General features: G+C 40.6%; 1 protein-coding gene across 12 annotated transcripts in view; it reads left to right on the top strand.

Annotated features, from left to right (window-relative positions):
• PTK2 (protein tyrosine kinase 2) overlaps positions 1-13918 on the top strand; it is a 191027-nt gene that overhangs the window by 46363 nt on the left and 130746 nt on the right. For 6 of the 12 annotated variants that reach the window (XM_058833322.1, XM_058833319.1, XM_058833320.1 and 3 more), the window contains exon 1: positions 11706-12053. The exons of 5 other annotated variants lie outside the window; for them this stretch is intronic. In XM_058833322.1, the coding sequence (XP_058689305.1) occupies positions 11951-12053 (103 nt within the window). In that variant the 5' untranslated portion in view covers positions 11706-11950. Of the gene's footprint in view, positions 1-2041; positions 2061-11705; positions 12054-13918 lie in introns of those variants that run through there. One more of the 12 variants, XM_058833326.1, reaches the window with a different exon arrangement.

Genomic DNA, 13918 nt, shown 5'->3' with positions numbered 1-13918 from the left:
TTGAATGAACTCAGCTGCACATAACCTTCATACTTTTAGATACTGTATGTGATTTTATTCCTAGTTTGGAAAGTTTGTTTTAGAAATAATAAGATTATATTTATTTTCTTGCTGAGGATGATGGACAAGAAAATCGAGCCTCAATGTCATGTGGGCACCTGGTAACAGTCCTCAGCCAGGTTTACCAGGGAGAGATTTGTCAATCTTCCATCTGAGAGGTGGCTAATTTGTCTTGTGTGGTTAAGGGTGCAAGGAGTGGGGATCATGCAGTGCTTTATTTTAAACACACTAACAGTTGGCATTCTTTAAAATGTTCTGGCATATTCTTAAAAAAAAATAAAATAAAAAGGCAAGTTACAGAGCTTTTGGACAAAATATAAAAGAAGAAACCCTTGAAAATTCTTAGGGGTTTATTTTTTTGTGGGGAGGAAGGGACACCTTGGACAGAAACTATTGAATCTGAACTAGAGATTTTTGTTGGTACAATATCAGAGGAATTGCAGCGGAACTTAGAGCTCTGTAGTACATGCTGTCAAAAAATAAATAACTTGTAGTAATGTTTTACTTGGAATAGGATGCTTATGTACTCTAAGAAGATGTTTACCTGTTTTGGTGTCAGAGGAATGGAGAGCAAAAATGGTTCCTTGTGGGTTCTGTGCCATTAAATATGGGTGGATATCCAAGACCTGGCAGTTCACACTCAGCTGAGGCATTCTGTAAGTGAGGAAAGTTCATTGCACTCTGAGCAGCCACATGGACGTTCCTGCTGGCAGACTGGCTGGTGGTGCTTGTGCAGAAACAGCTGGAGGGATGTTGGCAAGGGTTATTATTCAAATGATGTAGAGATCTGAGTTAAAATTTTGTCTGGACTCTGTTTCAAAGTTACAAAAATGGGACATGGTGTGGTTGCACATTTTAAAAGGATTTTTTAAGGGTTTTTGCTAAGTGGTTAGGAGTTTCAGGATTGTTTTTTACTTTTGCTGTAGCAGGTTGGTTTTTTTATTTGCAAAAGCTTTTGTATAGGCAAGGTAGGGGATGTGTATCGGCTACGAGTGATGGGAGAATTCATCTATCTTCTTTTACAGGAGAAAAAACAAAACCAAGAACAGAGCCAGCCTCGCACATGGAGGGCAGTGTGCTATAATCAGGAGATCAGGATATTGGGAATGAGATTCTGCTGCTCCTTTACAGCACAAAACCTTCAGTGGCAGTCACTGAAAGTGTCTTGTTCTGGTGCAGAATTACTTAAGAAGAAGATGAAATTTGGCAAACTGAGGAATCCAATAATTATGGTTCCTAAATAAATGTTCTTTAGTCTGTTCTGCTGATGCCCATGCATTCACTGTTTTTTACAACTGTTCCACAGAAAGTGCAGTTTCTGTGAATTTCTATAACCCCTTGCTATAGTGTTGGAGTGTGTTACTACCCAAAGTCTTCTTAGCAGCAGCTATGGAGTAAAGGAAGGGTGAGGATAACAGTGTGACTGAAAGAAAGAATCTGAATATCAAGCTGGATCTTGTGTAGTTGGCTTATACAAAATGTTAGTTCTTAGTGTGTGTTTTGTTCTGCAAGACTGGGGAGTGGCTTGGGATCTTCTCCCAAAATACACATGAGCTTGTTTGAAGAGGAACATCAGTGACTACAGTGAACCAAGAGGAAAAACATTGCATGGTGAACTTTAATCAACTACTTTGTTGTGATTTAGGCCTAAAATGACTATGAATAAAGGATTATATGATCTTTCCTTTAGTTTATTTTTACATCCTTGACAGCTCTTAATGTATAGTTTAAATGCTCTCTTAGCTCGTAACTTACATGTGCTGGCTTTGTTTGCACAGCAGAAGACTGGGAAAAGGAAGTAATAACAAAAATTGATACCTATGGCTCCATCCCCCTTCCCTTTTTTATTTTCAGAAGAAAATATTAGATTTAATATTTAAAATAAGAACATATTTAAGAAAATATCCCATCACCTTCTGATAACTGTGGTTTGTCTTGCAGGCCTTTTCCCTGGGGATCACTAATTTGAACATGAAAAATTGGAAAAATTCTTTTGTCAGGTATAAAGCTGATGTTCTTAAGGTTTCATGTTTTCATATGGAAGGGTCAATCTTAACAACAACAAAGTCTGTTCTTGTAGCAAGTACATTTTTCCTCAGGAGTTTACTCTGACTACGGGTCAGGATAACAGAAGAGGGCTATTGAATGCCTGTGCTTCCATTAATGGGCTGGAATTACACTTGAGATGGATGTGAAACTTCGTAAGAAATTCTTACATTGTTTAACTCTGGCACAAAGATGTTTTCCAGATTATATCTTTGTGCACTAATTATTCCTTTAAGAAGATCTTTAAAAGATCTTTAAAGTTTCTGGTTATTGTCCATTCAGATGACTTACTAGAATGGTTTCACTTGGTTTGATTTTTTTTTTTTTTCCCATGGCAATCTGAGAGAGTTATCTGTGATAACTCTTTTTATGAAGGGCTTAATACAGAGAAATACTGAAACTGTATTTCCAGGATTAATAGAATTTATGTTGTGATTCACATTGTCTTCAGATGTCTTAGTGGAGCAAATTTTTATGGATTTGAAGAGCAGCTAAACTGATATCTCTGATCTCCACTACAGATCTCTTCTCTGTGGTGACCAGTGACAAGGGAATGTCTGGAGCTGTGTCAAGGGAATTTAGGTTGGATATTAGGAAAAGATTCTTCACCTAGCTCTCAGGCACATGGTGGGATTGTTTGGGTAGTCCTGTGCTGGGCCAGGAGTTGGACTCAATGATCCTTGTGGGTCCCATCCAACTCAGGGTATTTTATGGTACTAAGGAAAGGTTAGAAGGCTATGAAGGCTTTTAATACCAGTAAAAACTTACTGATGAAAATTGAAATTCCTGCTCGTTGTTCCCTGGTCATCTACGTGCCCTCCAAGAGGTGGAGTAAAAGGTATTATTGAAACTTGAGGCTTTGCAATAGAGAAGGCTGAGGGAGCCAAATGATACAGTGAGGTGTTACAGGTAGTGACTACCACTGAGGTTCTGGAAGCATCCCTAACAGAATTATTGAGATTTTCATATAGAATTTTTAAAAATAGAGTATTAAATAGAAATTTTAAGTACAGTGATCAGGCTTTGTCTAATGACCTGTGTCCTTCAAAACTTGAGGGGGAAAAAAATTGTGTCCTATCCCAAGGCAAATGTGACTTAAGTCATTCCTTGAAGATATTTAGCCTATTAAGATGGCAGTTTCACATCTTCTTCTGCAATTTACAAAAGTCTTACTATGCATTTATTTCAGGGTCCTTGAAGTTTCTTACTCGCAGTTTATGATGCTTCTTCATGTCTGTGTGGCAGGACAAGGTTAATATTCTTCCTCTGTTTATGCAGTCACTGATATTCTTTTGTCCTGCTCTCATGTTCACTTAAAAGCTTTAGTACTGAGTCTTGAAATGCATCAAATGGGATTGTGGAGAGCAGTACCAGAGATTTTTTGGAAGCTGTGCTCTGCAGCTCAGAACTGCACAAGAGATGAGCTCTTGGCCCTGTCAGATGCTGTTACATGCTGACAGTGTTGGCCCTGTGATGTTTGGTAAAGTAGGTCATTCAGGCTGCTATCAGAAAGGGTTTTTTTTATAGTTTTTTGATGTTTTGTTTACCATCTGAAGACACAGGATACTTATTTAACACCCCTTCCTCAGATCTGAAGGAGGGCTGTGCCCAAACATCTCTTTCCTAGCTGTATCAGTTGATTTTCTACATCTTGGTCTTACCTACTTTCATTTTTATATCAGCATTCTTGCACATCTGTTTTCAGCTTCACCAAAGCCTCTTGTGCTGAAGATGTCAAGTTGCTGGGTAAAGCTTACTAGGCTGAAAGCTCAGCTGAGTTTGGAGCTACAGAGCAGAGGTTGCACTGGTCTGCTCATAAATGTACTGCTATGAAAGGATGCAGAGAGGGGACATGTGCTGCCTTTGACACACTGAATGCTGTTCCATCCTGTAACAGCTGGTTACCTCCACTAACTTGAGCTGTATTTGGTGGTGAGCTCCTGGAAACCTTTTTTAAAACAAAGCAACAAGTTCTTGTGTTTCTGAGCTCTTTGATACCACTCTGCAGGCATTTTCCTAGGAAAACAGAACTTGTTCAGCAGAGCTGTGCAGTCTTGTGTAACTGGAGGAGCAAGTGCGGCTATTTAAGGTGGTGGATTTTGCTTGGAATAAAAGATTTTGTATTAGCTGGGGATGACCTTGGATTCCCTGAAAAAGCATAAAATGACTGCCTGAGGAACTGCTCCTTGAAAGTTTATTGCTGGTCTCATGAAGCAGCAATGTAGCTGAAAGCACCTGAAAAGTGAATGTCCCTTCTTGGTACAAAACAGGAAGAGTGTTGATTAAAGTGAATAGGAATTGAATTTTCTGTGGCTTAGAGGCTCAGCTGCACCTGGCCTCTATTAGAGGTTCTCCTAAACAAAGCATCAAACTATTTTTAGGAATTTTTCAACCCTGGTTTTGCTAATTACAGAGGGAAAGAGGAATTTGTGCCTATTTAACAATATTTTCTTATTTTTTTAAATCTGCTTTTCTTTGCTTGATAGCTCAGGAACTGAATTTGCTTGTAATAGAGCAGCCTTAATGTTTGTGTTATAAAACTTTAAAAAGATGTTCTGTAAAAATTAATAATTAATTTTTAATTTTCTGCCTTCTTAGACTTGAAGGGTATCAGCACTGGCTTGTTGATTTATTCTGTGACTCTGGAATATTAAACTTAAATAGCCCTTTGTTTTAGCCTATAAGAGTTTGTTTATACATAAGGGATTTATGCTATGCTCATCCTTCACTAAGAAATACAATATGAACTGTTCCACCAGTGTGTTTTCATATATAAATGGAATAATACTGCATTATTATGAGGTCCTGGATTACTGTTTTATTCAGTTTATAATTGCATTTAATGGCTTGGGAGTCTGAGGAGTTGCTGATGTTGTATCTGTGTTTTATGTAACACTGGGAGTCAGGTTCAACTTTTGCCAAAAAGGTTGTTTGCAACTAAAAGTGTTTCGATGAGGTGTTATTTTAACTTTGTGTTTGGCATCTGGAGGAGAAGCAGGACAAGGAAAACATGTATGGGTGACACCATTTCTGGTAAATAACTGCCCCTACATGGCTGCATTGCTTTCTACAATGAGACACTGAAGAGATTTGCTGACCCATAAGCAACTTAATTTTCCTATATCCTTCTTAGAAGATTTGGCTAATTATTTCTAGGTTACTGGTTATTATTTCTAGGTTACTCTTGTATTGATAAAGGTGGATTTTAAGAAACATCTGTAAAGTCAACCGATCCACTCATGGATCCCTTCCGCTGAACAAAAGTAATCCTCACAGAATGCAATTCCTTTAAACAGCATCGAAGGGCTGGGATCCTTCCTCCTCAGATACCTTCTACTCTGTTTACCTCTTAAATGGAACGTTTTTGCCATAAAAAATGAAGTTTTATAAGGTCAAGAAAGGTTCTGGTGACTATTTGGATTGCTTTGTCTCACTCCTTCTCCAGTCACCCCACATCAGAGGCTGAAGATATGCAACACAAACTGATAAGCACAGTGAATCTGTCACAGACCAAAATGATCAGATTTTACTTTGCAGTAAAATAAAGAATAGCATGTGTAGGATTCACTTTTTCTCTTTTTTTCACCTCTTCTCTCCAAGTCTCCATGAAGCAGATTTTAGCTTTAAGCAATGGAATATTGAATGAACTTTTCAAAGGTGTCTTGAGGACAGAAATGGTTTTGTTGGGTGCATTTTTTTTTTTGTAAATAGCCTTGAACAAGAAGAAACAGATTTCGAATCAGTGTCCTAAGGAAGGAGTAAGTTTAAACATTTTTCAGCTTTCATGGCATTGACTTTATCCTTCTCGACAGTAAAGCCTTCAAAAAGTAAATGGAAGGAAGTGGGAGAAGATGAGCAGCTTAGTCCACCCACAAAGAAATCTGCTACAACTTTGATGCCTGAAAACTAATACAACCCATATGGGTTTAAAAAATGGCTGATCTTTATTTATGGAATAATAAAGTTAACTTAGTGGCCCTTTTAACATCTGTTGTCTTAACAGCATAGGCTGGGAGGCTGCATTGCTGCCTGCTCTGCTGCACAGCATCAGAGGATGCTTGGCAAGGGGAGGCGTGGGAAACCTCATGAACGCTGCATTCCTCCTGCTCTCAACACCCTGATCTGTTTTGCTCCCCACCTCACTACTACCAATAGGTTAAGGTTTGAAAGTGAAACCAGTGAATTCTGTCAACTACTATTTTAAAATGCAACTCAAATAATCATAAGGCTAAACAGGTGACCATGATTCAGAAGGTCACAAAGTGTTGTTTTAAAACTTGGGTATTTTTGGGAATACCCAAGATTATCCTACTATTAAGCTCACCAAATGGGAATGCAGCAGTAAATTCAGTATTGGACTGACTTTTTGCCAGAATAATGTCTTAAGCAGAGATCCTCAGCAGTTTATATTCTAGAATGAGTTTATGTAAGTGCTCTCTATCTTTCTTCTTCAGGAGAAAAATGGCCTAATGTAGTCTGGAGAATGGAATTAGAGTTTGTTCATATTGCAAAGTTTAAAATGAACTCATAGAGGTGATGCTGCTTCTCAGTTGTGCTGAATCATTTCTGTTGAAAAACTGGGCTTAGATTTTGACACTTAAAGTAAAATATTATTTTTCTTTCCGTTCTGCCTGTCAGAATGCCTAGAGTTAAATAAGAAAGACCATCTCTGGTGGCAGGATAATGATGATGGAGCTTCTCAGTCTCCAGAGACCCTTGGAGGTCATGGAGCTCATTACCCTGTTCTGCTCTGTGCCCTTTTGCAAAGGGTGTTCAGCAGGAAACTGAGCTGGAGAAGGTGTGGTGCAGAGGAAAGGAGCTGCTTGGGGGCAGGGGTGGTAGATTTAGAGACCAGGTAATCCAAGGGAGATTTCCAAAACAGCCTTAGCAAACCTGAGTTTAGAGTAAAGCAGATGTCAGGAGTTATCATTTTGGATTTGTTATAATTACTATGCACCATTTTTCAGTAATTCCGATGAACAAAGATGATGTTTGTTTGACATTGGCTAAGAGGAAACTTAGAGTAGATAATATTTTCCACTCTTAAATAATGCATACACCCAAATAATTAGAATATTTAGAAAAAACTCACACAAAACTAATTTGGGGAAATGAAGATGAATGAAGATTACAGTGCAGTTACAGTGTCTGGACAGCATGTTTGGGGAATTCTGGATACTAACATGGAAAAGCAAATTAATTTGGATGCAGAAGATTGTCACTTGATTAATAAACATGTTTTAATTTTTATATAATTCATCAGGCACTCTCAGTTTACAGGCTGCAATTGTCATCGTAGAAAGCGTTTGTGGCTTTACCAAAAAAATCCTGCACTTGGTCTGAGGGTAAACTTTGTTTGAAAACTTTCTTAATCAGCAAGATGAATACAATGAACTCTTCTTCCATCTCTTACATGAAGATCTCCTTCATAAAATGCCTTTGGTCTTCAGCTTCTAGTAATTGCTAGAGTGATAAACAGTAGTCCATGAAGTGGCCAAGACTATGAATTATTGAGTCCAAAATAATAATAAACATCACTGTCATTATCACAGATCATCTACTTCCCACCCCACTGTTATGGACACAGTCACCTTATACCAGACCAGGTTGCTGAAAGCTCTATCCAACCTGGCCTTGAACACTTAGAGGAATGGGCATCCACGCTTTCTCTGGATGTGTTTCATCACCCTCATAGTGAAGAATTTCTTTCTGTTACTTAATTTATCAGTTCAAAGCCATTCCTCCGTGTCCTATCACCATGTGCCCTTGTCAAAAGTCCCTCTCAAGGCACTGGAAGCCTTGGGCCCCAGAGCCTTCTCCAGGCTGAGCATTCCCCACTCTCTCATCCTATCTCCAGAGCAGAGGTGCCTCCAGCCCTAATGCTGATGTCATTGCTGTGCTCTGGGCTGTAGCTCTTCATTTTTGTTCCAAGTAATGGGCTGCTCTTTTCTCCCTTGGAGTTCTCTGCTGCTGTTCTGTTCATCAAGTGGCTGAGGTGTTGCAGAAGAGGAACTGAAAAACAAATTTCTGTTCTGCTCTCCAATACTACTCTGGTACTGATCTGTCTGTTTCCTTCACAGTTTCCAAATCCTGAGTTCAGTTTGGTTTCTCAGGTCAGTGGAACTTGGAAGTATTCCCTGTTTGGTTCTGTCCTGGTCCCTTTCTAACAATGCTCCAGCTTGCCAGCCAGTTTGACAAAAATTTGATTAATAGAAATATTAACTGGTGTGAAAAAAATTAGTTGAACAGGAGGGAGTTCTGAATGATGCCATTTACTGAGGGAGAAACTATGGTCAGTTCTGTGCTGATGAGATCTCTGGGACAGCCCCAGGAGCTCCAGCTCTGGACATAACTGTGGAGAAAGCCAAGGTTTGCCAGTTTGTCTGATGGGCCTTTTAGGTCTTTATTTTTGTTTGGATAAGCTTGAGTGGAAAAAAATTAGACAGCCTTTTACATATCTCAAAATTCTAAAAGACAAAACCCTGTTGCTTGACCCTTTGTTCCCCAAAGCTTTCTGATTTTTGAAGGCAACATCAATAGGAGACAGGCTCAGCACTACAAGGAAAATGAAAAAATACTAAGCACCTTGATACAATTAGAAAAACACTTCTGACTTTTTTCTTCCCCTCTTGCTTCCCAAAAGCAGATGCTGATAATCAGTAATCTTTAAAAGCAGGCTGAAATTGAGCAACCAAAATCATCATCTCAGCAGAAGACCTTAACTTGAATTTCCTTGGTGCAAAATGCCATTTAGCCGACCTTGGCCTGTCTGTTGTTAATGGGGTAGTTTGAGCTTTTTTTCTGTCTAGAATGTGTGCTGCAGGAAAATGGCCAGTGCTTCTACATATTCTTAGTAAAAACTTATGAATTCTTATTTTTGTAATAAATATTTTTGAGGTTTTTCTTTGATAGCTGTTATCATTATCGGTTACACAGAGGCTACTATGCAGATACTATCAGTGTGTGTCAGCAAATGCGTCTTGCACAACAAGAATCAACGCTCCTGTTCCACAGCCCTAATTTCTGACAGCTGTTTCTTACCTCAGTAAATGGTATAATCTGATTGGCATTACTTAAAACAGATTACTTTACATAAATGCTACTCAGATACCTACTTGATGAGCAATATTTATAAAATGTTGTAAATACTCAATATTAAGTATACTGGAGATGTATTTAACTTCTTAAGTTGGTTTTTTTTCCTTTGTGCCTTGTCTGCTGCTCCATCCCTGCCTGCCTTCCTCACTGCAGCTTGGAATTTTGGGGTTTCTGAATATCACCAGAACATAAATTTTATGCTTTTGGCCTTTTATTTTTCTTTTGTGCAGATAAAGATGGTCATGTTATTTGAAAGAAGAAAATGAACATATGTACTTAATACAATAATAGACAGATATTAAGTATTTTTTTAGAAAACATCAAGGAAGCACTTGGTTTAAGTAAAAAAAATACATATTCAGAGTGTAAAATGCTGGATAGCTTCTAAAATTGAACTAAAAAAACCCCTCATGCTATGAAGTACTTAGTTTTCACCTTCATTTTGTAGTCATAATACAAAAACAAGAAGGTATGTCCTTGAGAGGAATGAATATAATACTGGTATTATATGAGCAGGCAGTATCTCTTGACACTTGGATTGATAATCTGTATTAGCCTCATCTGTTTAAATAATACAGAGAGTCCACACATTCTGTTTATTAGAAGTCTCCTTGGCAGTGCACTTACCAGTTGATATTTAAAGGGTTTTGTTTTCATGGATAAAATTTCATTTAGACCTTCCCCTTTTTACTTCTTGATTATTTTTTTTTTATCTGCTTTTTTGGAAAACATTTTATGGAAGAAACACATTTTTAAAAATACGTTTTACACCCTAGAGCACAGATCAAACCAACTTAAGGAAAACCGAAGAAGTACCTGCAGTTTCCTTTTTCGAAGGAAACAAGTCTGGCTGGCTCAAGGTCACCAAGGAAGCCCATGGCAGATCTGGGTGTGTAAAAGCAGCTTTCCTGCCCTGCCAGCTGCAGTGTGAACCAGAGAGGCACTGAATGTGTCTGTGCCCCTTCTGTACCCACACAACTACAATAATTGGGGGTTTAAATATTACTGTAGCATGTTTTGCTTTATTATTGAAGGTAAATATAATCGACCTTATTGCTAGAAGTATTTGTCTGTCTGTGTAGCACTGAGGGGCTTGGAAAACTTTGTGCTGGGGGGAGGAAGGCACCCAGGCATGTCTTCAGTTCCCTTTGGCTTTCTTCAGCCCCAGAAAGAGCTTTGTGCCTGAGCAGTGATGCAGAACATCTGATGGGCCTGGTTGTGGCCTAATCTCTCTCTCTCTTTCTCTCTCTTTTTCTTTTTTTTTTCTTTTTTTTTCTCTTGTTTAAATAGAGAAGCAGACAATATTTAAATGCAGTTGCTGCTTCCTTTCTTCTTTTTTTTTCTTTTTATCAAGAATTTTGACATACACCACTAATTCTGCAAGGGCAGTCAGTATATTGAGAAATGAGATGGCAGTAAAGAATGGTAATTAAACATATGCTGTAGATGAGTGCATGCTGCTACAAGTAGGCAGATAGGTTAAGTTGAAGGCTGCTGGCTTTAGATTAATTCCCTTTTGGTTCTAGTCTTGGATAAGCCTTACGCCTTACTGCTGAGGGCTGGGAGTGAGAAGAGATTACCGTGGAATATATAAAGAGCTTTAATGTTAAGTGTGAGTCTTGTTCCTGTTGATTTTAATAAGTATCCTAGCTGAATCAGTTATTTATATTTTTTGTGAAATACTTTGCTGTGAGTAAAACGGATATTTGCTTTATTTCCATATACACATTCTGCCTGGGTGTGTGTGATTGTTATAAACATAGGCTTTTGCAGTGTTTATACTCACCATTTTAAAAGAAAACTGTTTGTAGGCAGTTTTGATGTTAGGTGCTGCAAAGTTAAGAAGAAACAAAGGCCGTTCACCATCTGGGGTGAATGTTTGAGGTGACCTTTGCCTTCTGATGAGAAGTCAATAAAAGAAGCCCCGGGTTTAGGGGGAGCTGGATGTGGCACCGAGTAGGGACTGCCTGACTGCGGTATTCATTCTTTAGGGCCAGGCAGCACTGCCAGGGTGCTTCCATCCATAATCTCGTGGAGTGAGGCAGCTGCTGAAGGAGGGTGTGACCCCAATTCCTGCTGAAGTTTGGGGAAGTTCTCCAGCGTTTATAGGGAAGTTCCCGTGGGCTTAGAGGGAAGTTTTGCGCTTTTAGGATGCCAGGCACTTGTGTCGGTAAGCGGACACAGCAAATGTGTAAAAGCGATGGCAAAACGCGGGTGCGGCAGGGGAAGGGGCGGTGCGGGGCAGCCGGGAACGGGAACATCAGCGGCGGCGAAGCGAGGCCGGTCCGCAGCGTGCCCGGGCGGCATTTCCAGCGCTCTGTCTTTGCGCAGAGGGTGAACCGGAGACTGCGGGGCGCGGGCAGCAGACGGGGATTAGCATATTAATGGGAGCCGGGTAATCGCCTCCCGCCCCTGCCCGCCCTCCTCCGCAGGGCTCACTCCGCCTCGGCACCGCTCCCGGGGAGGAGGACGAGGACGAGGAGGTGGATGATGCTTCGGGGCGGGGGGAGATGAGGCAGCGGCGCGGCTTCCCCGCTGCGGAGCGCGCTGGAGCTCCGGGCGGGCCGGGGGACCGCGCTCCCCCCGCAGCCAGGTGAAGCCGCACCGCCCCGGGGAGGGCCGGGGCTCCCTCCTCTCCCCGGGATCCGGCACGTCCAGGCGGCTCCAGCCTCCCCCCGCAAGAGCCCGGAGCGCTGAATCGGGACATTGTGTGCCGGAGCTGGCCGGCATCGAGCACGCTCTGTGTATGTGGCTGCTGGAGGTGGCCGGGCAGCAGCCCCCGAGGCGGGCAGGTGCGGGCTGCATGGAGAAAAGCGGCTGCAGCCCATTCCCCATGTGCTGGGCTAAAGGTACTCCGACCTTTTATTTATATATAACAGTGTGTGTGTATGTGTGTGTGTATATATCTCCCTCTTAATTTAACGTTTTCCCACCTGTGGTTCTATGGGTTTTTTCCTATCAAAGCCAAGCTAAAGAATAAAATATTCTGGTCATGCGCTTGCAGTGCGGAGCTGCCCCTCCGCAGGAGCTGCTTCACCTGACAGCTGGGATTTTTTTTTTCCCCCTCCCTCTGCCTTTAAGTATGATTTGAAATGAAAAGAGCGCTTGAGCTGTTTGGTTTGTACTTGCACTGATCTGAGGATCTGACGGCTTTGTTTGTGATCTTTGTATTTTGAAGCCGCTGCGAGGGTGATTCTGCTTTCACTCACCTTTTAGAAGAAATAGTTTTTAAGTGTCTGATCCTGATCGTAGGGAGCGTTTACAGTGGAAGACTCACATCTTTTTCTTGATGTCTCCGAATTTGCCTCCCGTATTATCCACCCCAGACTGAGACAATAAGTAACCACACAGCATGAATTTATTATAGTGAGAGGGTTGGACTTGAAATTGAGGCTTAACAATAGTTAGATGGACATGGGAAAATCATTCACATGGTAATCTTAATTTGCACCCGAAGACATTCATATTTACCGTATTATCATCTGGACGTTATTTGTATATTGTAGTTGTGGATGTGAGTGTACTCAAAATTCTGTTAATAGTCAAAGAATCAAATCTTCCTTAGATGGAAAACAACTGTAAAAAGTTGAGTGTTGCTGGTTGTAAGCATAACTTTCGTCGTGCTTGCTTTCATTTCAATGTACTTTCTTTTTTGGAAGAGAAGCTGGCAGTGAAGTATTGCGTCACTGTAATCTTGGATCACGGACAGCCAGTTACTTCAGGAGTTCAGGGCAAATGTATCTGAAGTAAGGATTTGATAGGCATAGCTGCTGATTAGTTATCTTAAAAAAATAACATTAAATTTATTTACAGTTTTTATTGTCTGGTGATTAGGAGGAAACACGAAGAGGTATTTAGCTTTACAGAACCTTACAGAAGTATTTAGCTTAAACTAGTCTTTGCCACACATTGACGTATTATAGTAGCACATAAGTAGAAAAGACTTAGAAATGGGAGAAGTTGGAACACCACACCCTGGTTTCATGAAGTGCAGAACCTGTCAGCTCACTGGGGAATAATGGTTAGTAAACAATGAGTAACGGTAGTGGGAAACAAAGGTAAAACAGAGTGTCCTTTGCTTTTAGTAAAACTTGTTTACCGTGAAGGGGTAACAACAATGCCACATCTGCATGTCATAAATTGAATAACAAAAGTATTAGATGAAATTTGGATTCATCTCCTTGGACTGTTGCGAGGGTCAGGATGAAGGTACTTTCTAGAAAGTAACTTTTAAAAGTAGGGAAGAAGAATCTTCTGAAAGCAAAAGCAAGTTTTTTGCCATCTGCTGTTCAGGCTGGTTAGTGTTGAGGTATCTCTGCCCCCTACTCCAGTCCCAGAGGATGCCCACAGCAGGGCTGGGGATGGTTGCATTGGGCTACGAGAAAAGGTATTGATCCCCCCTCTCCCCCCACCATTCCAATAACTAAAATGAATGAAAAATGATCCCACCTCTTCCTCAGTCGCCTGTGTTCTAAGAAGATAACTTAAGGGAACACTGCTTGTCCATCCCTCCTGCCCCAAAATGTGGAGAGCAGCCCTGTAATTTCTTGTTATTCCTGTTGGGGGGAGAAGGGGGACACCGGGAGTTGCATAAGAGGACAAAGGCACCAGGAACTTCACAGCTGCCAGTTGTGATGATTTCTAGAAAAAGCTTCATCACAGCCTCCCCAAAAAATAGGACAGATGAGAAATAGCTTGAGTTATATTTGTCATT

The sequence above is a fragment of the Poecile atricapillus genome, chromosome 2 (assembly GCF_030490865.1).
Source record: "Poecile atricapillus isolate bPoeAtr1 chromosome 2, bPoeAtr1.hap1, whole genome shotgun sequence".
Classification (NCBI taxonomy): domain Eukaryota; kingdom Metazoa; phylum Chordata; class Aves; order Passeriformes; family Paridae; genus Poecile; species Poecile atricapillus.
This window is presented reverse-complemented; position numbering and strand designations above follow the sequence as displayed.